The sequence below is a fragment of the Adiantum capillus-veneris genome, chromosome 24 (genome assembly GCF_014529385.1).
Source record: "Adiantum capillus-veneris isolate H3 chromosome 24, ASM1452938v2, whole genome shotgun sequence".
Classification (NCBI taxonomy): Eukaryota; Viridiplantae; Streptophyta; class Polypodiopsida; order Polypodiales; family Pteridaceae; genus Adiantum; species Adiantum capillus-veneris.
The window spans coordinates 66,039,920-66,066,010 of NC_140954.1; the positions used below are offsets into that span (position 1 = coordinate 66,039,920).

At 43.1% G+C, this 26,091-nt stretch overlaps 1 protein-coding gene across 1 annotated transcript; it reads left to right on the plus strand.

Moving 5' to 3' along the window:
* The first annotated feature begins 10,964 nt into the window (after positions 1-10,964).
* LOC147426502 (uridine 5'-monophosphate synthase-like) lies at positions 10,965-23,470 on the plus strand. Its single transcript, XM_086498095.1, has 6 exons — positions 10,965-11,932; positions 20,892-20,975; positions 21,077-21,159; positions 21,567-21,654; positions 21,741-21,995; positions 22,760-23,470. The coding sequence occupies exons 1-6, from the start codon at positions 11,126-11,128 to the stop codon at positions 22,889-22,891; spliced, it is 1,449 nt and encodes a 482-aa protein (XP_086354221.1). The 5' UTR covers positions 10,965-11,125; the 3' UTR covers positions 22,892-23,470.
* The last annotated feature ends 2,621 nt before the right edge of the window (positions 23,471-26,091 follow it).

The following is a 26,091-nucleotide window of genomic DNA, read 5'->3' on the forward strand; positions in this document are numbered from 1 at the left end:
TTTTTAAATTCAAATCCTAAACCATACCTGGTATAGAGTCAAACTTTGTAGTAGGATAATATTTTGTAGTGAATGGGTATATCTGTGTATAAAGATCATTAGTTGTATAAGTACTTAGGTGTGTGTGTGTTTGTGTTTGTGTGTGTGTGTGAATACTCCAATACATGCTATTTGCTGATAATCAAACCATTTTAAATGAAATATCAAAGGATGCTATTGTTGATGCCATTCTTTAATCCTAAATTATGTTGATTCTATCCCAAGAATCACTGAAAGGGCATTCTCCAAAAGACTGCTTTATAGGATCAAAGGGTGAACATCTTCAAAATGCTTGCAATAAGGTCCCTATCCAAATGGAATTGATCCATAGTTCAACAAAAAAAAACATATCTTACAAGGCGTCACCCAACACCAAGCATAAAATTCATCAGTTGAAACCACTACGATGCACATAAGGTATCACTAAAACAAGGCTAACATGTTGCGCTAGCACGTGGATGATATACTTTTTGAAGGAGTACGAGCGAAAGTGCGACGCGAGAGAGAGTGCGAGAAGAAGAGCACGACGATATGGTGAACTCGCTCTACTGTAATGTGTAGAGCATAGTGAGTTCTTATTAGGTTTTTACAAAAGAATATGTGTACATACCTGGCGGCCCGCCCACTTACCTGGGCGACCACATTGGGCTTTATACCCCAACAACCTCCCACTTAAAGTCCAATGTGGTACTTTAAGTGTGAGAGAAGCTACTATACAAGCTAATATACAAGAGATGTAGAGAAGTGATGTACTACCCTACACCTAACTGCTTGCGAAAATGCGCAAAGCTCTCTGAGGGAAGTCCTTTTGTAAGTAGATCAGCAGGATTTTCTGTGGTGTGAACTTTGACAAGCTGAAGTTGCTTATCCTCGAGCATTTCCCTGATGAAATGATACTTCACATCCACATGCTTTGTCTTTGAGTGATAAACTGGATTGCGAGCCAATCGTATAGCACTTTGACTATCACAATATAACACATGCATCTCTTCTTTGATTCCCAAATTTGTTACTAGTCGATTAAGCCAAATTGATTCTTTGCATGCCTCTGATGCTGCAACATATTCAGCCTCTGTAGTAGACTGAGTAACACGATCTTGTAATCTAGAACACCATGCTACTGCTCCACCAGCCAATGTAAAGACATACCCTGACGTAGACCTTCGGTTGTCTAAGTCACCTGCATAATCTGAGTCTGTAAAACCCTTTACACTTAGCTCCTGACTCCCATAGCATATACGCATACTCTTTGTAGCTTTCAGGTATCTCAATATTCCTTTCACTGGCTCCCAATGTTTCTTGCCTGGGTTTGACATGTATCGACTTACTACTCCCACTGCAAATGCAATGTCTGGGCGAGTAGCAATCATTGCATACATCAAACTACCCACTGCAGACGCATATGGAATCTTATCCATTTCATCCTGTTCTTCCTCAAACACAAGACAATCTTATTTGCTAAGTTTCACATATGGTGGCAATGGAACACTCAATGCCTTTCCCTTCTCCATATTGAAACGTTGCAAAACCTTGTCAATATACTCTGTTTGAGATAACCAAATCAACTTCTTTGATTTGTCTCTCTCAATGCTCATACCAAGTATATGACTTGCCTCACCCATGTCTTTCATGTCAAATGATTTTGCCATCTTTGACTTCAAAGCTGAAATTTCTTCCAGGTGCTTGCCAGCAATCAACATGTCATCCACATACAAAATAAGGATCAGCCAACTGCCATCCTTAGCCTTCTTTGTATATAGATCACGTAGTCGAAAATGGCCTGCGTAGATCTTTGTCGAAGCCGAACGGTGGCCAAGATGACCTCAGAATGAAATTCTGAGAACACCGAGTCCTTCGGGATTTCCCACAGGATTTGGGGCCGTGTCTTCGCCTGTCGAATCTCACTCCAATCTGAGCAGGTGACTCTGGCTACCTGCAAATGCTGCCCCGAGCCTCGATCTGAGCTCTGATACTAGCTGAAGGAGTACGAGCGGAAGTGCGACGCGAGAGAGAGTGCGAGAAGAAGAGCACGACGATATGGTGAACTCGCTCTACTGTAATGTGTAGAGCATAGTGAGTTCTTATTGGGTTTTTACAAAAGAATATGTGTACATACCTGGTGGCCCGCCCACTTACCTGGGCGACCACATTGGGCTTTATACCCCAACACTTTTTCTACCATCAACTTGCACCAATGATTGTTTAAGGGTATTCCCTTGCAATACCAAGGCTGTAGTGCAGTACCCATACATGCATGAATATTCAACTTGCAGTAGGTAATGTGTCCCTAGAGCACTAGATTCAACATCGAAGCCAATCAAGACCAAAATATTGTTCTTGCATGGCCCCCAATGGCAAGCATCAATAGGAAACTTATAGGCTTAGAACTAGACCATGCTCCAAACCATCAAGGTTAGAAGTTGTTAGATGAAAGAGCTACTCTGTGGCACATAGACCAACCATCTTTGATCAAATTCTTGGCCATGATAGTACTCCAATCAAAATACATCATGGAAGCCTATAAAAATACACGCACACATGCAACTATGGAGTCACACAATTTTCATAAACAAAAAACACAAAGTATAATCAACAATACTACCATGAATTTAGCCAATGATTAATAATTACATGATGTCGACTACTATGTTGATGTACTGCATTGATAGATCTTTGGATGTTTTGTGGGAGTGGTGGGAGCAGTCACAAGGAGTGACCCCATGGCATACGACCTTCAAATTTTTGTGTTGCACCTCCTTGGCAAGCGGATCACCATCTTACTCATCAGACTCCATATTGATCCTAGTGACCCCATGGCATACGCCCTTCAACTTTTTGTGTTGCACTTGCTCAGCAAGCGGATCACCGTGTTACTCATCACACTCCAGATCAATCCTAGTGACATGATACTAGCTACCCATGCTATACGAGAGAGTCTATTGACATTTGGCAAACATAGGCCTCAACTTCTCCTCCAATGGATCCTCCACTGCTTGCTATGCTCTCATCGATAATGCTATGCCCTCTATTATCAGTTGGCTCCTTGTGTGCTCTTGTATGTGTGCGTAAATGCGGTGCGTGTGCAGAGAAGAGAGAGAGAGAGAGAGAGAGAGAGAGAGAGAGAGAGAGAGAGAGAGAGAGAGAGAGAGAGAGAGAGAGAGAGAGAGAGAGAGAGAGAGAGAGAGAGAGAGAGAGAGAATACAAGATGTGGGTGGAGTAGCTGACCATAATATGTGTGTGACAACAGAGGGGAATCGATGACATAATTTTCAAATCTACGATCTACAAGGAGAAAAACGAAATTGAAAATAGTGTTGTTGCACACACAGTTTTTAGGGCAACACCTTCACCTACACAATCTTTCACACTCTCTTATGGGCTTCCACAAGAGCATACATCACTCTCAATTGAGCTCATAAGCTCCCATTGCGTTCTCACAAAGCTTCCAAGCTTTCTTGATCTCTCTAGCGCCAAGAGCGAGCAAGCTATCGCTTCAAATCTCTCGACCTCGCCATACTCCCTGCCATCACCAAGCCGTAGCTCTGATACCAGTTGTCAGTGCAAAAATGTGGTGCGTGTGCAGGGGGGAGAGAGAGAGAGAGAGAGAGAGAGAGAGAGAGAGAGAGAGAGAGAGAGAGAGAGAGAGAGAGAGAGAGAGAGAGAGAGAGAGAGAGAGAGAGAGAGAGAGAGAGAGAGAACTCAGGATGTGAGTGGTGTATGTGTGTGAGAGAGCCCATTGTTCTCCTATAAAGTAAAGAATAAGGTATGTACAAGTGATGGGCGATTGGACGCATTTGGCCCAGCTGATCGGGGTACGATACACACCACCTTTACCCCAACATTGTAGTTGTTTCTTTCGCTCCTTGCAAACATGTGTGCCCCTTCCAAACTCCACCCATGCAACAATCAAGTAGCCCCTCTTCTTGTGTGAGGGAAAATGATGATGATGAGGATGATAATGATAATGATCATTGAACATGCTCAACACAGATGGACCTCTCATGAGAGGTGCAAGTTGTAGGTAAAGCTTTGTGGGATGATGAGGTGGGGTTCTTGAAGTACTGTTGCAGACACAATTCAACCTTCAAACTCAAACCAAATTCTATCAGCACATAGCAGTCAACAAATTGCAAAAAGCCCCTTTCTTGACATGAATGATTGACAAGAGTGCACGCCAAATGGAGCTTTAATCATAAGACACACAATAATAAAGTTTTTGTCCCTTCAAAACAATCATATCAATGACAAGTCTCTATCTCCACCAATAGCATGATACTTTGTGATGGTAAGATAAAAGACAAACAAAAAGAGAAGTCACCTCTAAGGCCTTTGCCCTTCGTTTCTCTGATCTGAGCTACATGTAGCGTAACATGAAGAACAGTTGAGCTCTTTCCAACCGAAAAAATCCTACAAAAGTTGAAGTCAACATATCCTACATGTAGCCTAGAGTTTGTCATCTCATAGCTAGTGGACAAAAGAGCCCAATAGCAAGTCACAAAGGGGCATATCTAGTTACTTGAAATGGAATTCACCATCTATTTGGCATCCCCATACTCCAAGATGAAGGCCATTGGCACAAAATGCAGTGTGAGACAAAGGCATTCCCAAACTCGCTATTTTTGAACTTGCTAAGACTTTCATTCAGCACAAAAGTTTCCATGGTTTGTGTGTACAAACACAATTTCTCCCCCCCTTCCTCCCTCTCTCCCCTCTCTCTCTCTCTCTCCAACCTATTATGTCACATTCTATAGTCAAAGCAAATGTTGAGAAGAGAGCAAATGCCTTACAAGTCTTGCTCCTTAAGATGATAATGTCTTGCAAAAGGTTTACTTCATTCGACAACAAGCGATAATGTCTGTGTGCATATGTGGGGGTGTGTGTGTGTGTATGAGAGAGAGAGAGAGAGGGTTTTGGATGAGTGGTCACTTGCAGCATGCATTTCCTTAAGAAGCCATTGATCGATCACGACTCACAAAGAGACTCATTGGATAGATCAAGCTATCATGTTAAACTTCTTGTCCCTTAGTAGTACTGAGTTCAAGAATCTTGGATTGAGCTTTGGGCTCTCTTAATCCGATCTCCCATGAGATGAGAAAGAAGAAACTAAACATTTATTTTATAATTTCATCCTTTTTCTATCCAAAAATTATTATTATTCTTCTTCTTCAAGTTATCAAGCCAAAAATGATTAAATGGACATGAGATTTTACACATGAGTGGATGTGTGATATGTTCAACCTCGCACTTCAACACGGTATGCCTTATGATTGGAAAACTAATTGGGTCAAAAATAAAGGAGGGGATGTAAAGAATGTAAATAATTACCGGACTATAATGATTAGGTCTCTCATGGAAAAGTTGTTTGGGTGCATAATGGAGATAAAATTGAGTGATTGGGTTGAAGAGAATGGCAAGCATCCAAAAGGACAAGCGGGTTTTTGGCGACGCTATAGCACCATTGATCACCTTGTCACTCTTCGTGTTCTCGTGGAGAAAAGTTGATTGAAAGGCAAGCAATTGTATCGTTGCTTTGTGGACTTTAAGAAAACCTTTGATATGATTCCAATTAACAATTTGTGGAGAAGGATGGAAGAACTCTAAGTGCCAAGTGAGTTTATGCTTGTGGTTTCTCGAATTTATGAGAAGGTAATGTGTCAATTGCACATGGGAGAGGAATTTTATAAATTTTTTGCAAGCACTATTGGGGTTAAACAAGAATGTCCATTGTCACCTACTCTCTTTGGGCTATGCATCAATCAATTGGAACAAATGGTATTTTTTTGCAAGCACTATTGGGGTTAAACAAGGATGTCCATTGTCACCTACTCTCTTTGGGCTATGCATCAATCAATTGGAACAAATGGTACTTGACTTTATGCAAGAAGAAGGCATTGAAGAGGTCACTATTTGCAATGTAATAATCATGCTTTTGTTGTATGCGGATGATGTAGTGCTTCTAGCACACAATTTAGAGGGTGCACAAAAGCTTCTGGTTGTCCTTGAGAACTTTTGCTTGCATAGTAGGCTGATTGTGAATGAATCCAAGACAAAGGTTATGCTTGTGGAAACCAACCATAAGGAGAAGCCATGCATTGTGTACAAGAATGAGACACTTGAAGTTGTTGAGAGCTTTAAGTACCTTGGCCTTGAGGTTCTATCCAATCACAAGTGGCATGAATGTGCTATGCGTCGTTTCGAAGCAAGAAATAGAGCATATTATGCATTTGAGAACATGTGTAATGCGAGAAACATCAAGTGTTGGGTTCTCAAGAAGTACCTTTTTGACCCATTGGTGACACCAGTTCTTCTTTATGGAGTTGAAGTGTGGGGCAGGAGCATCTCAAAGTCTACTTGGAAAGAGTTTGAGAATGTCCAAAAGCATTTTCTTACAAACTTTCTCCAAGTTAAGACACAAACACCATTTTCTTACAAACTTTCTCCAAGTTAAAACACAAACACCATATACACTCCTACTTCTTGAATCGGGATCTCTTCCCATTGAGATTATGGGCATGGAAAGGGTTGTGGAGTACATGATACAGATGCATCAAAACCCCTCACATAGACTTCCTATGATTGCATGGGAAGCAAGCAAAAAAGTTCAAAAGACACATAAAAGCAAGATCTTGAGCACGGGATGGATGCAAGACATAAAGAAGTAGTTTGGGAGATCCATTGGTAGGAACCTCTCAAGCCTTTTAAAACTGTTCATAGTGTTTCAAGTTTTAGAAATTGAAAAATGTGGCTCCTACACCTCCTTTGTTCACCCCCCCCCCCCCCCCCCTCTCTCCCCTCCACACACACACACACACACACACACCCACCGACTATCCGCTTCTCTTTCCTACTAGTGGCTATGCAGGTTATTTGGTCGGCCAATTGGTGTTGAGGAGCTTCATAGACAAGCTGCACCTTCTTCTCTTTGCATGATGACCAACACGCGCGCGCACGCACACGCACACACACACACACACACACATAGAGAGAGAGAGAGAGAGAGAGAGAGAGAGAGAGAGAGAGAGAGAGAGAGAGAGAGAGAGAGAGAGAGAGAGAGAGAGAGAGAGAGAGAGAGAGCCAGACAATTGCTCTCCATAGATCATCACATAGTCGATTGTGGTTGCTCGAGCAAGGATTCTCTCCCTCTTTGTGTGTGTGTGTGTGTGTGTGTGTGTGTGTGTAGTTGATGCCTTTTTGCCTCCCACAACTAGTGCCTTCCATGGCCATCAATTGTTCACCTCCGGGAGTCGCGACTCACCACCTCCACGCTACCCATCCAAGTTTATGAGAAGGTGGTGATGAACGTCACAGTGCATATTCACATGTCCTTTAGAGTAGAGCCGATATTGTTACCATATACATGTGGTAGTGATGTGTGTGAACACACTAGGACCGCCGGGGCATTTTTTCCCTCTTTAGGAGGTTTTTTCCCCCGAGCATTGTATATACACCCATCACTCTAGGGCTATCTATCTTTCCATTGCACACTAAGTAACACACTCTCTATTGTGTACCTTGAGCTTCCTTCGTCTTCCACATTGTATGTAAAGCGTGAGGGTGATGTACTTCTCATTGTGGTTCTTTATGTTGATGATTTGCTAATCACTGGACCAAATGAGAGACATATTGCTGAATTTAAGGCTGATTTGAATGCTACTTTCAAGATGAAAGATTTGGGGTTGTTGCATCATTACTTGGGTATACAGTTTAAGTAGTGTGATGGTGGTATTGCCTTGTGTCAGAAAAGTTACATAGAGACATTGCTATGTAAGTTTGGACTTGAGGATTGCAAACCTATTGCCACTCCCATGAAAACATGTTTGAAGTTGAGTCTACATGATGCTGGCGATCCTACTGATGTCACTCTTTATCAAACTGCTATTGGCTGCCTCATTTATGTATGCAACTCGAGGCCGGATATTCAGTTTGCAGTCTCACAGGTCAGCAGATTTATGCATAGCCCAAGGTCTAAGCATTGGGAGGATGTCAAGAGGATTTTTCGCTACCTTAGTGGCACTTTACATCTTGGCTTGTTTTATCCCAAGGGGGGATCATTGCCATCAGACTTACATGCTTTTTCGGACTCAGATTAGGCTGGTTGTTTTGACACGCGAGTGTCCACAAGTGGTTTTTGTTTCATGCTTGGCAGTTCATGTATATCATGGTTGAGCAAGAAGCAACCTACTGTGGCCACTTCGAGTTGTGAGGCTGAGTACAGGGCAGTCTTCACAGCTACGATTGAGTGTGTATGGCTCAGACGCCTTATGGCTGATTTGGGTGTTGGACAAGACACTGCCAACACTATCTACACTGATAGCCAGAGCGCATTGGCAGTTGCGAGGAACCTAGTTTTTCATGCTCGCACAAAGCACATTGAGGTGCATTACCACTATGTTAGGGAGAGGCTCTCAGCAGGAGAGATCAGTTTGGCTTATGTGCCAACACAGGACAACCTTGCAGATCTTTTCACAAAGGCATTGTCTCGTGAGAAGCTTGAAGCTTTCCGCAAAGCTTTGGGCTTACTCCCCTTTGTGGACTAATCATGTCCTTAGGGCATGGCACTTCCCTTTAATCATGTGCCAGCTCTCGTTCACCGCATCACTCCAGGGGGGATTTCTTACCATATACATGTGGTAGTGATGTGTGTGAACACACTAGGACCACCGGGGCATTTTTTTCCTCTTTAGGAGGTTTTTCCCCCCGAGCATTGTATATACGCCCATCACTCTAGGGCTATCTATCTTTCCATTGCACACTAAGTAACACACTCTCTATTGTGTGCCTTGAGCTTCCTTCGTCTTCTCCAAGCTGTGTGTGTTTCTCTGCAACCCTAATTCCAACAGGTATACGTGCTGATGCAAGCCCTCCCGCGCCAACGCAGATCACTGTGAGCCAGATCACCTCGCTTCTTATCCTCCTCCTCAACTTTCCCTAGGTCCTTGTCCTCCCCTGACGCTTGCACATAGCCACACCTTAGCCCACAAACGTGAGCCACGAGGCGTGTACATGGACTTGAGAAACAAACAGAGCTATTACATATCCAAGGCAGCAACATAGGTAGCTAGTCTGTCATAACAAGGTAATGAAGGCTACCACAGTGGCCGTTCAGGTCATTAAGACGGCATCAAGGCTCACACTCGTACAACAGAGCCATTAATATAATTGTGCAAGTGTCACAAGCCGAATGCTTTGGATATTGTAGTGCGCAATAAATGTCCACTACCTCTATCTATTATTGTCCACCACCTATATCCACCAATAAAACACGAGAAAAAGTTGTGTATTTTTTTTGAAAATAACCTCTGTTTTTCCAGTAGCAAATAGGGGAGGCAACACTAAAAAGACTCACTTTGTAGGGGTAGGCCAAAAATGAAGTTCTTGTCGTGGTGCAACAACCTTTAGGTTCATGCAGATATAAAAAACTCCTCCATTTCCCACAAAGATTCCATGAACCCTTGTCACCAAGATTCCAAAAAATCTCCTGGTTAATGAATTTATTTTCATGCTTCCCATTATGTTTGCACCACGATGAAACAATAAAAAATTGCCAATTCCTTGAAGAGATTCTCTGTGTGTGTGTGTGTGTGTGTGTGTGTGCGCGCGTTGGAGGTAGGTTCACAAGGGGAGCTGGTTCTCTCTCTCTCTCTCTCTCTCTCTCTCTCTCTCTCTCTCTCTCTCTCTCTCTCTCTCTTTCTATTCCGGGGTGTCAACGAGGCTTCTCTCTTTCTCTCTCTCTCTCTCTCTCTCTCTCTTTCTATTCAGGGGCGTCAATGAGGCCTCTCTCTTTCTCTCTCTAGAAGTGCAAGAGGCAGTGCCTCTCTCTCTCTCTCTCTCTCTCTCTCTCTCTCTCTCTCTCTCTCTGTGAGCGTGATTTCCAATCGAGGAGAGGGTTGGGGGGAGGGAGGAGAGTTGAGGCGCAGACTGAGGCAAGGTTGAAAACTTCTCCATTTCCCACAAAGATTCCACGAACCCTTGTCACCAAGATTTCAAAAAATCTCCTGGTTAATGAATTTATTTTCATGGTTCCCATTATGTTTGCACCACGATGAAACAATAAAAAATTGCCAATTCCCTGAAGAGATTCTCTCTCTCTCTCTCTCTCTCTCTCTCTGTGTGCGTTGGAGGTAGGTTCACAAGGGGAGCCGGTTCTCTCTCTCTCTCTCTATTCTGGGGCGTCAACGAGGCCTCTCTTTCACTCTCTGGAAGTGCAAGAGGCAGTGCCTCTCTCTCTCTCTCCCTCTCTCTCTCTCTCTCTCTCTCTCTCTCTCTCTCTCTCTCTGGGAGCGTGATTTCCAATCAAGGAGAGGGTTGGGGGGAGGGAGGAGAGTTGAGACGCAGAGTGAGGCAAGGTTGGGACGAGCCAGGGGCTGATGTGGAATTTTCCTGTTTGGGGGAAGGAGGGAATCTAGCTAATAGGGATCACCCAACCTTGTCACTAAATGACACCTCCCTAGGGAGGTGGGATCAATGGCCCATGGTAGGCATCGCGAGGCGGGTGCAATCCGGGCCGTCCGCTGATCGTCATTTGAACTAGGTGTGAACTAAGAGTGAGCTTGCAGGTATGTGTACCACACCAAATTTGGTGTGAACTCAACGTGAACACAGTGTGAACTTGGGGAGGGTCTGCACACCACACCAAATTTGGTGTGAACTCAATGCGAACTCGGTGTGAACTAGATGTAAACTTGTCCGCGACATCGTGATCTATAAACTTACCACACACTCACCTTTCAATGAGCGCGCGCTAACCTAATGGTTAGAGTCTATTTTGTGGGGGAGAGGATAGAAGGTGTCATTTAGGGTCACAACCTATTTTGTTTAGCATATATCTACTAACATAATATGGTGGAAGAGAGAGCCCTTTACACGTATCACAATCTGCGACTTGAAGGCTAAAGTTCAAAACTAAAAAAAGCCCTTTTGCACGCGAAAGAGAGAGAGAGGGGGAGAGCGAGAGGCCGCCGGCCTTACTAGTAGAGTATATGCGGCAGAGTGCCGGAGAGCTAGTCCTGATTAAGATGTGGTGAGACCTTCAAAGTTCAAACTAATAAGCTCGCGCCTCCCTGCACTCACTTCGCTTATTCCGGGTATGGCGTTGGAGCAGGTGGAGAGCTTGATCTTGGCCCTGCACAACGCGGAGGCTGTGAAGTTCGGTAGCTTCAAGCTCAAAAGTGGAATAACCTCGCCGATCTACATCGACCTGCGGGTCATAGTCTCGTTCCCTGCTCTGCTGCAGCAGGTGGGCGAGGCCATTTGGGCAAAGGTTAGCTCCCTCAATTTTGATGTTATCTGTGGTGTGCCCTACACTGCCCTCCCCATCGCCACATCCATCTCTCTCTCACATGGTGTACCCTTGGTTATGCGGCGCAAAGAGGTCAAGGACTATGGTACCCGCAAAGCTATCGAGGGCATCTTTTCTGAGCACCAGACATGCCTTGTGATCGAGGACCTTGTCACCAGTGGTGCCTCAGTGCTCGAGACTGTCGCCCCCCTCCAGGAAGTGGGTCTTAAAGTTTCGGATGCGGTTGTTCTCATTGATCGGCAACAAGGTGGCGCAACAAACCTTGCACAGAAAGGTGTCCAGCTACATTCAGCTCTTAACTTAACCCAGATGGTTCAGGTTCTTGTCAAGCAAGGCAAGCTCACTGAGGATGTAGCTTCATCAGTGCAGCAATTTATTGCAGATAACCAGACTTCTCTTCCAGTTTCTGCCCAATTACTGCCACCACAAAGTTTACCAGCACATAAGCAGAGATTATCTTATGGTGAACGAGCTCATCTTGCACAGAATCCTACCGGAAGAAAGTTGTTGGAGATAATGGAGCACAAGAAAAGCAACCTGTCCCTAGCTGCAGACGTAAATACTGCTGCCGAACTGCTTGCCATTGCTGAAAAGGTATCGTTATGCTATTTGAGTGTAAGTTGTTTTACTATGTAGTATCATGGACACACACATCCTGTACAAAAGTCACACCTAGGTGTAAACTGTATACATCATTTCACAACACACACACTCACACACTCACACACACTCTCACATTCCATTGTGAGCAAACCTCTTCACGAACACGGACACTGATCGTATCTCGAATCTACTGTGATGGATCTTGTCACAAACTGCTGACGTGTCAAGCCATTGAAGACCAAGAGGGTTAGGACTTCCTAGCCCTAACCCTAGGTAACTGGCAGATCTTGGCCGAGGGGCCGAAACCCTAGTAGAAGCTGAAGAAGAAGTCCTCACCAAGTGGCCCATGGGTTAGGATTAAAATCCTACCAACAACCTATGGAAACCTGTCTGACGGGGCCTAAAGTATAGCAGATACACACACATAATAAATTGCATAAAGGTTGATGACATGGCAGGTTGTACGGACGTCCGCGTTTTGTGCTGACATGTTGACGTGGCAATTGTATGGATTTTTGTGATTTTTGTTGGCCACTTCTGGACGCTAGCTTTTGGACTTGATGCTTTTCATGTAAACTGCTTTTGGATGGCCAAGGGCCTCTAAATATGTACCTCTCAGTGTCTCACTCTCTGGCATTCTTCTGCGTAGAGATGCAGGGTAGAGCCTCAAGTGTTGTAATGGGTCGAAGCAATATAAAGAAATATTGAAAGCGGTGTCATAATTTGGGGCTTGTGCACTCTAGGGATGGAACTTCGCCTTTTCGTGCCCCGTGTGAAGTGTCTCTTTCAATTCAATTGTTTTGAAGCGTCTAAAAGTCCGTTCAGGTTGTTCTTTTCGGTTGGCACATGGTGCTGTCTGTCTTAAAGCTTCAATCGTGTGCTTTTCTAGAAGTATACCGGTCCTGCAAGAGCAGACAGAGCAAGATGGCGATTCCAAATTCTACATAAATTTTTTCCCTTTTCTCGAGAGAAAACTGGACCTACATGAACCTATTGATGGAAGCTATGGGTTTGGATGAAGAAGAAACGACAAGAGAAGGAGAAGATGAAAGTTTGTTTTTGCCCTAGAAAGCTCTATGAACATGCTTTTTGACACTTTCCTGTGTTGCAAAGGCCTTTAAAAGTCTCTTGAACAATTGAGAATTTGGATATGCAACAAAAGTCAAAGTTGATTCTCTTGACAAACCCTGCGCATTGACGCAAACGGATTTGATTTCTTTGAAAAATTAGGGTTTCTGTAGCATGGGTCAAAATTATGTTTTGGGTGCTTTTTGCAAAGAGCAGGTAGTATTGGAAGCATTTGGGATCATGGAGTTGGAGATCCCCTGTTGCCAAATTGGCTTTATTTGATAGAAAAATAATTCTAAATGAATTATCGGATTTATAAGTGAGGGTTTTCTCGCTTGGAACACCAAGAAAAATAATTCTAAATGAATTATTGGAATTTTAAGTGAGAGGGTTTTTCTCACTGGAGACATCTGAGTACAGAGTATTCCTAGTGCATCATTCAGAGTAATGACGAGAGCACTGTGAAAGGGAATACCTGTAAGGCCAGTAGGAATGGGTACTTCTGATGCGTCACATCATATGGGTGACAGGGAGCATCGATAAGAAATATCCGACCATGCGAGAACGGACATCTTTGATGCGTCATAGGATGGGTGACATAGAGCATCGTGAAGGAGATTGTCCCGTAAGTTCGGTAGAAAAGGACTAGGTGATGGGTATTCCTGATGCGTCACAAGGTGGATGACAGGTGCATCGGAAAGGGAGTATCCATAGTCAAGAGGAAATTCCGAATTGTGTTAGAATTGTGCACAAGGAAAAGCAAGCACTTGAATGAAGATGGGTTCAGAAGAAACTTTGAGGAAAAACAGATGCTTTCTGAGAAAGCGGGTTGCTTTTCGAGAAAGCAGATGCTTTCTCGCAAGGAAGTCTATGTCTGCATTGCAATTGTGCATGTGATTGCATCCAGGGACGCCTGGGAAGTGTTGTGAAAGCATTGTTTTTAACTTAATAAGGTTTTATTGAGTTTTTGGGTAGATTCATACTATTTTTAAAATACGTTGGTCGCCCACTTAATAAGTGGGTAGCCATCTGATAAATAAGGCAATAGATCAGCCAACGTTCTCTCTCTCTCTCTCTCTCTCTCTCTCTCTCTCTCTCTCTCTCTCTCTCTCTCTCTCTCTCTCTCTCTAGTAGAACAACGCAAAGAAAAGAAAAAAAAAGAAAATGGCTGCGATTTCTACGCGGGCAGCCAGTGCTCTGCTATCTTTGTCGTGGCGAGGAAGCTAAAAAAGAATCACACGCCCTTTGCCAGAGGGAAGACCAATTTTTGCAAGGAGAAGATGCTGCTGTAGATTTCAGCCGCAAAGAAGACGTTGCCGATGATGCCCATGGCTGCCCCATGTGTACCAAATGTCGCTAGGATCCATTGCGCGAGTTCCCTCGTGAAGAAGTGCCTATGGAGCGTGTTTCCATCGTGACAAGCTGTTGTTTTTCTCTGTTTTCAGCCCATAAAGGTCGTAGACGGGGTTGATCTACGAGAAGGAACCTGAGAAGACACCTCTTTTGTGTGTTCTTCAATAAAGGGGTAGATAGTAGCCTCAGATTTCAGGCTCATAAAATTACGCGCGTCAGTGCGAGCACAGGAATGAGATGGGGTCCTTAGGATAGTAATCCTAAGGCTTGCATTATTTTTAAGGCCTTAGGATAAGTACAAAAAAAAGTAATTTAATTGTTTGTGCCGGACCAAATGGTCGGACAGGTGCGAACAGGTAATGCTAGAGCAGTGCCGGTACGGAATTGTGCTGGGGAGTTGCTAACTTTTCATTAGTTGCATCCATGTGTGCAGTTGTGAGTTAATTTGCACATTTCATTAATAGCTTAGGAACTTTTAAATGTGAAAGTTGAATGGTTTTAAAGTTATTAAGTAAGTTGGCACACTTACCAATGCAAAGTGACTCTCACTTTCACTCTCACCCTCCCTCTTCTCCTAGCACCCCCCTCTCTGGCTGGCTTTATAAAAGCACCCTCTCCCCCTCTTCTCAGGTTAGCGGTGCTCCTACCCCCCCTAATGTGAGCGTGCTCTACGCTTTGAACCCTCCATGGAAGCTTGAGAGCAGCCCCTTGCGACATATGTGGTGTTCTCGTGCTCCCATTGTCTAGAACAAGGGTTCTCATAGCCATAGCCAACAAGCATGTGTGCGTGCATTTTGCGTGTTTCTCCCTTGTTTTTATTGCAGGAATGATTATGCATAAAGGGACACAATTAGCGTAAAGTAGACTCATTTATGAGAGCTTCCGTGGAGTTTTGTGGAAGATAGACTCTTGTTTATGAGAGCTGCTCAAAATCTCATAGTAGAGGGAAAATCCTCTCAGTAGTGAGAGAGTAGTTTACAGTCAGAAGCAAAAAAGAAAAAATTGTGGACGGGCTTTTGCCCCGTTCTTGTGCTTGTAAAGATTTTCCCTTAGTAATAAAGACATTCTCTTTATGGGGGGGGACTAACTCATCTTCTTGTCCCCAATATAGTGTCAAGCTCTCTCTCTCTCTCTCTCTCTCTCTCAAATTCTCTTGAGTATTTGAAGTGCAATTAAAAAGTCAGTTTACGCTTCTGTAATTTTGTGAAAGTGGTATCAGAGCAAGGCCATCTCTCCCTTTCTTAAGGGATTGACGACTCTTGGCAGATTGCAGAAATGGGAAGGAGGTGAGATAGAGTTCACTATCCTTCAACAGCACGTGGCAGAGTTGCAAAAGGCTCTCTCCCATCCAGCAATCCAGAAGATTCTCCATACCCTTGAGAAAGGGAAAGAGAGTGCAGATGGGGTCGGGAGAAATCCCGCAGAACCCAAAGATGCAAGAACCAAAGATCCTTTAATTGGAACCTCTCGCATGCACGAGAGAGGGAACCTCCAGAATGTGATGTGCGGTTTAACCCAAAGGTTCAAGAGAAGGATCATCCTGATTCTCCTCAATTTTCTTTCATGAAGGATCTGGATGACATAGTCGCTCCAGAGGACATGTTTCTTGATGAACCGTCGTAGAAGGAAGTGCAGTCAAGGGAAAGGACTCGTGTCCATAAGGAGTCTAAGCATAGAAAGAAGGAGCACCATAAGAAGAAGCACCACAAGCTAAAAAAAAATTCAAGGCCGGTGACAAAGATGAAAAAATTGACACCTTCAAGGGACAGCATGATAATGACAAAGCTTTGGCTTTCATCCGCCAATTTGACACTGTTGCATTTGCAGAAGGGAACTTTAAGGAAAGGTCCAAGCTTCTCCATGTCAGTATGTACCTGAAAGGCATCGCTAGCAGTTGGTGGCTGACCCCGATTCTAGAAAAACGCAAACCCCAAGATTGGACTTCTATCAAGAAGGAGTTCTATGCACAATTCCTTCCTCCATACTACGAGGAAGAAGTAAAGAAAGAATGGGATCGACTCTCACAGTCAGAGAACGAAACTGTTCCACGCTACGTGGATAGGTTTTGGGACGTTCTCTTGAAAGTCACTCCATTCAAGAAAATTGAAGATTTGGAGAAGATGCGCAAGTTTGAAGCAGGATTGTATGAAGCCTTGCAAAAGGCTATGAAGCTTTACCCTCGAGGTAACTTGCAGATACTTATGGAATCGGCTCGCATAGTTGATGGTATACATGACAAGGGTACTCCTAGGAAGATGGAGCAAAACACCTATCATGCCAAGCAGAAGGCTCTCCATGAACAACAAACTTCTACTTCTTCTTTTGAAAAGAAGAAAAGAACCATCTCCGATGCAGAAGCAAAGCCAAATCAGCCCAAGAAAGGAAAATATCTCTCCTCTGCTGATTTGAGAACCTACATTAGCAAAGGAAGATGCTTCAAGTGTGGACAAATTGGACATATGAAGGGTGATTGCCCTACCAAAACCCCGCAACCACCTTCTTCCAATGCAGTCCCAGATGTACAGGGGAATACAACCAAGGATTGGAAAGAAAGAGCTCTTCTCAAAGCATGGGGTAGCATCAACAACCAACGGGCTCTTATTCTGTTTGATCCTGGCACTACAGACAATTTTATCTCTACAAAGCTAGCTGATGACCTAAATCTACAGCCCAACCGTTTTAGAGTTTCTATTCAAGCGGCATCTGCTTTCGAAGGGCAAAACTCCAGTTCTACTCCAATCATAGGGAAACTGAATTTAAAGGTCTACAACTACAAAGATCAAGAGTCTTTCTTACTAGCTTCACTTGAAGGGTGTGATGTCATCTTGGGAATGCCTTGGCACTACAAGATGCATCCCATTTTTGACTATGTTCAGAAAACTTTATCCTTTGATCATAAAGGAAAGCAATATATTGTACTTGCGGGTACAGGTGATTGGCGTATCCCCATCGCCACTCACATTGCAATCAAGAAAGTAATGAAAAAGTGTGTTTCAACGTACTTAATTTTTGCAAGAGAGAGAGATGTGTCTTCTTCACAACTTTCTTCCTCTTTAGAGCAAAAAAGAATAAAGTGTTAGGTGCAGCGGAATGAATGTTTGCGCTTTGCTCAAGATGAGTGCTCCGAACTGTGCTCAAGGTTCCTTTTGTTCTTATGGAAGGTAGAGCCTTCCGTTCTTAATGAGAGAATGCTATGATCATAAACAAAGTGAATGGATACTGTGCGTGCAAGTGTATGAGACTGAGAGATAGAGAGAGAAGAGAGATACAACACCAGAGACGTTGTAAAACCCTCCTCCGAAGGCCCCACTCTCGTCGATGAGAGTGGTCTACTTATTGATTGCACAAAGTGGTACAATGCGTATGCAATGGATTAATGCAACTTGGGACTATGCCGATGACGACGACGACTTTAGGGCTGAAGTTTGTGTTTTTCTATCTGCTGAAATTCGGGACTCTTTCGGTGGCTGAAAATGACTGTTTTGGCTGCGTTTTCGAGGGCTGAAAATGGGGGACTTTTGCAATGCTTCTAGGGCTGAATCTGTTGGGTTTCTAAGGGCTGAAAACGCTGGTTCACCTGCAGCATATGAGGCTGAGATTGAAAACGCTGATCTGCTGTTTTGTAGCGTTAGTTAAACGCTGCTGTTCTGCTTCAATCAAGGCTGAAAACCAAAACGTTGGCTGCCCTTCCTAACGTTAGTGAATTTCTGATGGTTACGAAGTGTTGGCGATGATGCACAGATGAAAACGCTAGGGCTCTGTGTTGATGGCGACACATGCAATTCTGATACGCCGGATCTTGGGGGAGTATTGCTGGGAAACCAAAAACGCTAGCCACAGGGGAGGTAGCGCCAAGGTTGGGGGTGTTCTGCGGGTTTTTCTGAGAAGTTGCCTGTTGAGCGGGGAGCTCCTGCTGTCTCTTTTGCCATTTATTGCTAACTTGGGTTTGCTTATATATTAACTTAGCAAAATTGCCCTATCTACTTTTATTGGAAAGTCACTTAAAAATAATAAGTGAAAATACCAAAAATAGGGAAAATAGGCTAAATGCACTGGAAAATTCCCCTGACTGAATCTGATGGATTCTGAAGGGAATACTGATGATCATGCTGTGTGCAACCAGAGCATATGCAACTATGCTACGTGACTGGGCATGCACGGTCTACGAATAGACTCACAAAAGTGTCAGATCACTTCTAATTTAGACTGACTGGATTGACTGAACCTTGATCATGCTGTAGCTTGTCCATGGACACATAGGGGTGGATGTGTCACGTGACATCCCCTCCTTTTCAAAGTGAGGTACTGGTACCGAACTGTATGGCTTCGAGGGAGATCGCCAATAGCATCCGGAATCCTGGAAGGGACTCTTTGCCGGCCCACTCTGATTGTGGGTTGTGCGGTACTTGAACTTCATAAAGGTCTGCAACGCTTGCTTCTTGGGGCCGCGCCAAAAGCAACACAAAGTCTTGTGTGGCTCCTTCAGGCTTCAATGCTTCAACTTCGAATAGAGTCATATTTCTTCCTTCTTCAAGAATCTCTATGGCTGAAAATTCCTTAAACCATTTCCAACACAAAACCATGAACATACCTGTAAAGTGATTGGAAAAAATCTTGTCTTTGCTAAAGATTGTGTATGCAATGTAGATGAACATAGAGACGGAGTGACAACCCGTTCATCAAACACATGCAAACAATGAGATCGGATCTTTCGCTTATGACCTCGAGCAATTGGCAATTCACAACGGAAATGCCCATGCTTGGTGCTCATACTTTCATGTGCTCTTTCTACAACTGTGTCGTGCCAAGGAATGTGACTTTTTTGAATGCATACTTTTCAGCTTTTCATGAAAAATCCGCATACAGTCGTGCTCATCCATGAGAGAAACGTGCTCAACATACAATATGTCATGCCTAATAAAAGGGATCACATAAAGACGCTGACTAAAATACAGGAAACGATCACGAATGAAACATTCGAACAATGCGTGCGTATCAATCATGCGAACACATAATACTTCCTATGAGGGTTCTTTGGACCTAGGCTCGAGAGCCAAGATCGATTCTTCCTAAATGATCGAATCGTCCTATGGGGGTTCTTTGGACCTTGACTCAAAAGCCAAGATCGGTTCTTCGTGATTGATCGAATCTACAACGAGGTTAGCTTCGCTAGAAAAAGCATCCACTAACACATCATCCTTGTGAACAATCACATCTTCTTTATGCAACTCATCATGCTTGTGAGAAATCACATCTTGATCATGCAAATCATCATGCTTGTCATTGTCATCCAAACCATTATGCAAATCATTATCATTCAAATCATCATGCTTCTCATAATCATGCAAATCCTGTTTATCATGCTGTGGAGAAAAAGAGACTGAGAGAGTCTCCTTCTCTTGAATCCTTTCAATCTTGTCCTGCATATTAGCACTGAGAGATGGAGAATGAGCAATGTCCTCTCCATGAATGACAATAGGAGAATCAATTTTGGCATTGAGAGTTAAAGTGTTAGCCTCAAAATCAATGAGAGCGTTATTATCACGAAACCATCGAATGCCCAAAATCATATCACATCCTGAGAGAGGAGAAACAACAAATCTTCTAGTGAAGACAGTCTCTTCTTGCTCATCTGGTCACTCTCAGAAGAGGACGAGCTCTCCTCCTCTGAACTGCTAGATGGCCTTCCATGCCTTCTAGACTCTTTCACAAATCTGCTTTTCTTGCTTTTCTTGATTTTTCATTGCTTCTTTTGCCTTTGCTCACCCTCTCTGGAACTAGAGGATGACAAACTGTCAGAACTCTCTGAAGACGAGGGAAAATCTGAGTCATCCTCGAAACGAGCACGCTTCTTGGATCTGCTGCCACCTCGAAACGCGACTTCCGGCCCAAATAATCGGGGAAATCCACCGATTTCCTCTTCTTTCAAGAGTGCCTCAAGCCTTTCATTATCTGGTTCATCTTCTAATAAGACCGTCTTGCATGGCTTTAGCTGACTGTCGATTTTGTGTGCATGACTTGTAAATTTGACCTTTATCACTTGGGACCATGTCACATGAATAACCTTACCTTGTATGCATTCCAAGGATGGCTGGTTTAGTCTATGTGGAACTACAGGTAAAGCGACAAGATTCTCGAATGCTGGACATGGTTGAAAGTTCCATTAATCAAGAACTTTTTCGATAAGGGAAGTTAACCTTAGGACTTCAAATCATGTATATTGAACTGGCGGCTATGATGACAAAGGACATCTTTAATAACAGCCTACATGTGCTCATGGAGAATGGCTTAACCTTGATTTCTAGTAAGCTGCACTCGAGAAATTAAGTCTGTTTTATCACGTAACAAGCCTATCTTTAACAGCAGCCTACATGTGCTCATGGAGAATCCCTTAACCTTGATTTCTAGTAAGCTGCAGTGTCTGCTTTGTCATTTAACAGCTTTGCTTGTCGAGTTGTTCAATTTTCTGCATGGGACCTGAAACATGACTTTGGATGGACTGATGTTGGATTGTGGTTGAATTGTATAGGTGGGACCTGAGATTTGTCTGCTGAAGACTCATGTGGACATATATCCTGATTTTACTCCTGAATTTGGTGCGAAGCTTAGGCTGGTATTGCGTACTGCCTTTGTTCTATTGTACTTTTAATTTTAGCTGTAGCTTGGGCATTGAGGGCTTCATATTTTTTCTGATTGATAGTCATCTTTTAACAGGTCGCAGAGAAGCACAATTTTTTGATTTTTGAAGATCGAAAGTTTGCTGACATTGGAAACACTGTTAGCATGCAGTATGAAGGGTATGATAATTGCGTTCTCTCTCTCTCTTAAAAAAAAAAAACTCTCTCTCTCTCTCTCTCTCTCTCTCTCTCTCTCTCTCTCTCTCTTTGTGTGTGTGTGTTGACTAAACTAGGGCTGCTTTTGAAGGAGGTTGCTTTGGTAAAACCTGGTTTTCAATATAAATTTGTTACCACATTATGGTAGTGATGTGTGTGAAGACACTTAGGACCACCAGGGCACTTTTTTCCCTCTAGGAGTGTTTTTCCCTCCCAACTTGTGTCTACGCCCATCACTCTAGGGCAAGCCTTATCTTTATATTGGCACACTCCAAAATACTACTTGTGTCGTGTGCTCTCGAGCTTCTCCTTCATCTTCTCCGTCTTTGTGTGCATTCCTGCAGCCGTATTTCTAACAAAATCTTCTGCAGTGGTCTTTTCAAGATCGCAGAGTGGGCAGACATTGTAAATGCACATATTATCCCAGGCCCAGGCATTATAGACGGGCTGAAATGTAAAGTATGTATCTCCTTTTGATTACGGTAACTTCTTTGAATGGAAGGTTTGATAAGCTCTTACTTTCGAAGAATTTATATGTTTTTTAGGGTCTGGAATGCAATCGTGGGTTGCTGCTTCTTGCAGAAATTAGCTCTAAGGGTACATTGGCAAAGGGAGACTATACGGCAGCAGCAGCAAAAATTGCCTCAGAGCATTTGGATTTTGTGATTGGCTTCATTTCTATTAATCCTGCTGCATGGCCCATGGGGCCACGAAATCAAGCTCTAATACACATGACTCCTGGTGTACAAATAGGTGGTGGCGGAGATTCTTTAGGTCAGCAGTACAATGCACCTGATAATGTAAGTTTATGCTATGTCCTTAATCCAAGTGCTTGCTGTTTTCCTTCGTCGCCTGTTGTTTGAGGAAAATACACCATAAACTGAACAGGAGATATTTTAGACAGAGATCATTGAGCAAAGAGAATTCAATTCGTATTCCCATCTAGATTCACCATTTCTTTCCTTACTGAGGATTGCGTACACCTTCCTATTCTGTACCAGCTTCCATCTTTCCCATTCATTGAGGGTCAGGAGGTAATCCCTGTTAAACTTAGAGGGTCAGGAGATATTTCCTGTTAGATTTTGAGGGTCATCTCCTGGGTTCGTGCTTAGATCTAGGGGGAGAGGGCTTCTTTGTGGATTTGCCCAGCCTAGTGAGGTTCATCTAGTGTATGTGGCTATGCCCACATAGTGGCCAGACACCCTCTTTTTAGGCCATTTATGGTGGGCGGCCTATTTTAGGGCATATGTCTCATCATTCTCTGTATTTATGGGTCATGGGGGGAGTCGAGGAGTCGGGCAGTCTGTGAGTGCATCTGCAAAGATGTGGTGCCTTCGTCATGTATCATAGGGGAAGAAGCCGTGATAGCAGTGAAGGGGCACGGCAATCAGCAGCTAGAATTACAGAGCTCAAAAGTTTATTGAGTGCAGGATTTTTGTGAAAATTGAAGTTGGATGAATCAAGCACCTTCAACACTCCTCGTAGTAAAGGCTTATCTAACTGAAGGAAAGGCATTTGTCAGTGATTGCCCAGTAAACTAGCTAACTTTATCTCTTATATTCAGGTTATAGGGGAGCGAGGCAGTGATGTTATCATTGTTGGACGAGGCATTTTAAAGGCAAGTGATCCGCTGTCTGCTGCCCGACAATATCGCTTGGCTGGATGGGAGGCATATGAAAAAACTCTGCACTCTTAAATGCGGATCTGAATTACGGGTATAGCCGTTTTTGCTCTTGAGCTGATTTTTTGGTAGATGGTCAGGAATTACGCGGCTTGGGGTTGATTGGCACATCTGAAGTGTGCGGGATCTATGGTTAAATGTTGGCTGCAAAAAGACAGCTATGGCTGCAAGGTAATGGGCTGAAAACGCAGCAGATCTGCAGCAAGGGTGAGGTGGATGGATGAGGCGGTCTATGCCAGCGATGGAAGATGGGGAAGACCTTTTTGTAAGAAAAGTTGTCCTTTTTGGAAGCAGCCCCTCTGTTGACCCTAGCAAGCGTAGGATGTTTACTTGCATTCATAGAAAACCACATGGTTGGAAACCATATGTTTTAATGCATATTGCAGGTGTTGAAACTTAACTCCGTTGTTATCCATGTCACACATGTAGAACCTACGAAAAGTTCACCCTTACGATGATTACCAAACATCATGGTAATGTAAAACGGAGGTAGGAATGTATGAGCATGTTTTTGTGTACCTTACAGCTGAAATGTGTCAGTATGTTTTTTTTTATTGAAGGAAGAAGGATTGTTCTTTGTGGACACATTCACTACTTAAGTTCTAAGGATGCTGGTATGAGCCAATCAGCAAGTGGAAGTACATGGCTATAAGAATATCCAATGTGTAGGATCTAGACATACATCAATGGATAGACCTAGAAGGAGTGTCTCAATGGCTCATCAGTCTGCAAAGAACAATGTTGACTAAGTGAACTAATAGAGAGTGGTCTTGTGGATTAAAGAAGTCCCACTGACCATCAAGGGATGGCATAAGCATCTCTCTGCACATCACCGCGTGCTAATCATCCAGATTAGCTGCTTCAACTCAGCAAATGTGCAGGTAAATGTGCTTGTACATATTTGTAATCAATATTATCACGTGTGCGTGTGCAAATTGTATGCAAGCATCCACTTACATGCATACATGTGCTATATATTGGGCATTGATGACATTAGTGCATGCCATATTTTTTAGTTGATACTATTGATATAACTGTTGATTGTGTTAGTGTCTTGTGTAGCTATCGTAACATTGCACTCACATGTTTGTGCCAATCCTAGAGTTGTAGTAGGTGGTTCTGTTTAGATAAGCTCAGTTGGTAGAGCTCCAGTTACGGGGTATCGGTTTTGAGAAATTGGACTCCTTTATTGTGACACTTGTAAATGGGAAAAAATGTGTATATCATGATTGTGGTCTAGTTATGTTTCTTGTTATATTTCGGAACTGCCATACCCTCAGCAACTAATTGGTAGCAAAGAAAGATGAGGTAATAATTGTCTCTACCCCTTTAAGGTAGTGCAATGAAGTAAATAAGTTTTTCCTACTTTAGAAAACTAAGGTTGCCAAACACAACCATATAGAAATTACTCATGACCTTTCTACAGATCGACATAATTCGACTTATGAAAGGAATATTTCAATATACAACTAATACAACATGCATCCATGAAAGGATGAAACCTTCTAAGATGACAAAGCATGACCAAAAATTGAGGTTAAACTACCAAAGGAGGACAAAAAAGAGACTTCAATTGAAGATGCATGAGAGTTTATTCCTAGTAACCAGCGTGGATTGCCCAAATCACAAATTATTGATGTTTCCAGTAGAAAATTGTTGCACCCTATATAGCATCCAAAGGTAACCTCTAGTTTTTTTTCCTACATGCGTGAGCACCAACATAAGGCAAAATTTGAGAAGAATATAGATGTGAGATGGCCAAAAGCAATTGGAAGGAATTCTTGAAACCAAGTGGAAAATTTCCTATGGAAAAATAACACCAAAGATCTGGTGCTAGCAGTGGGCCAAATGTGAGTTTGTTGTTAGTCCCAAGGAGTAAGTTAGTGTTGGATTCCTCAACCTTGTAATTCATGCACATGCCTAGTGTGCCAAATGTATAGTCTCAATTGCAAATCAACACCAAGCATGGGCCATTATGGCAGGGGATATGATCGACATAGTGAAGCTCTCTTCTCAAAGTGGTCCATGGAAGGAGTTAAGGATGGACGACAAACTGCTAACACCTTGGTGGGCAAACTTGAGATTAGGTGGTGTCATGAGTGAGCTAGTATAGAAGTGTAGCAGAGCAGTAGAGTCACTAGAATGGGGGGAGGTAGTTATATATTTCCAAAACTCTATAACACACTGGTCCTCATGGCTCTCTAAGGTGGGAAGTGATTATCGAATCCATTTTGGAGAGAAATAATAAGAAATATTAATAACAAAGAATTGTGACATATGGACAATTTTGGGATGGCAACAACAAGAGATGGAAAGAAGCAGACCAATTAACCTCCTAGTTTCTCCTAAATAGAAATGAGAGACTACTTATCATCAAAGCTGTCAAAGATTTGGACAATGTTTTGATGCAAATTTGCGAGGTTGTGTTTGAGTGGAAGGTTGGAAGTGGCCCAAGAGCAAAAACTTCTCTAAACTACAACCAAGGAAATCTAGTACAACCTGATGCTTGAAGCAGATTGTTTCTCCCCTCTCAATAAACAATGATGTAAGCAATGGCTAGAATCTAGGTGGGAGACGATTGCAAGTAACATTTGGAACCCTCGGTGACCCGAATCGATGAAGTTTTTCCCATGGAAGGTACTCTGGTGAGCTATTTCCAGTGGCACTAAGATTCTTGCCAGAGGGATTGGTCCAAATAGGTGCTGAGGGCGACCAATGAAGATATTATTTGCTTGTTCAAGGACTGTCCGACTATAAAAGGGCTAGTTGGCAAAATCTGCAAATGGATACAAAACACATGGATGATTGGATTCTACAAGAACAATCTTCTCCAAGGAGGGAAGAGTATGAAGGACTAAGCTTTGTTAATATGCACACAAATTGTTTGCTTTTGCTACTTCAAGCCGGTATGGAGGTCCAAGATTCAACGTGTCTTTGAAAATGACATCTCATATGCTGACTTCAATGAGATTACTCAAGAAAGCAAAGAAATTTGTTGGAAAAGGGAGGCGCTTTGGTAAGTGGAACAAGCCATTATGATCACAAGTAGATAACACCAGGAAAGCTTGCTTCTAGAATAGTGTACATTATACACAAGAAGTTTTGGATAAATTCTCACAATAATTCCCACATTGTGACTTACCTCAACATCATGAGCTTGTGCGAGAGGCGCCGTATACCTAGCTAGGTATGCGGTGCCTCTCGAGCAGAAACTC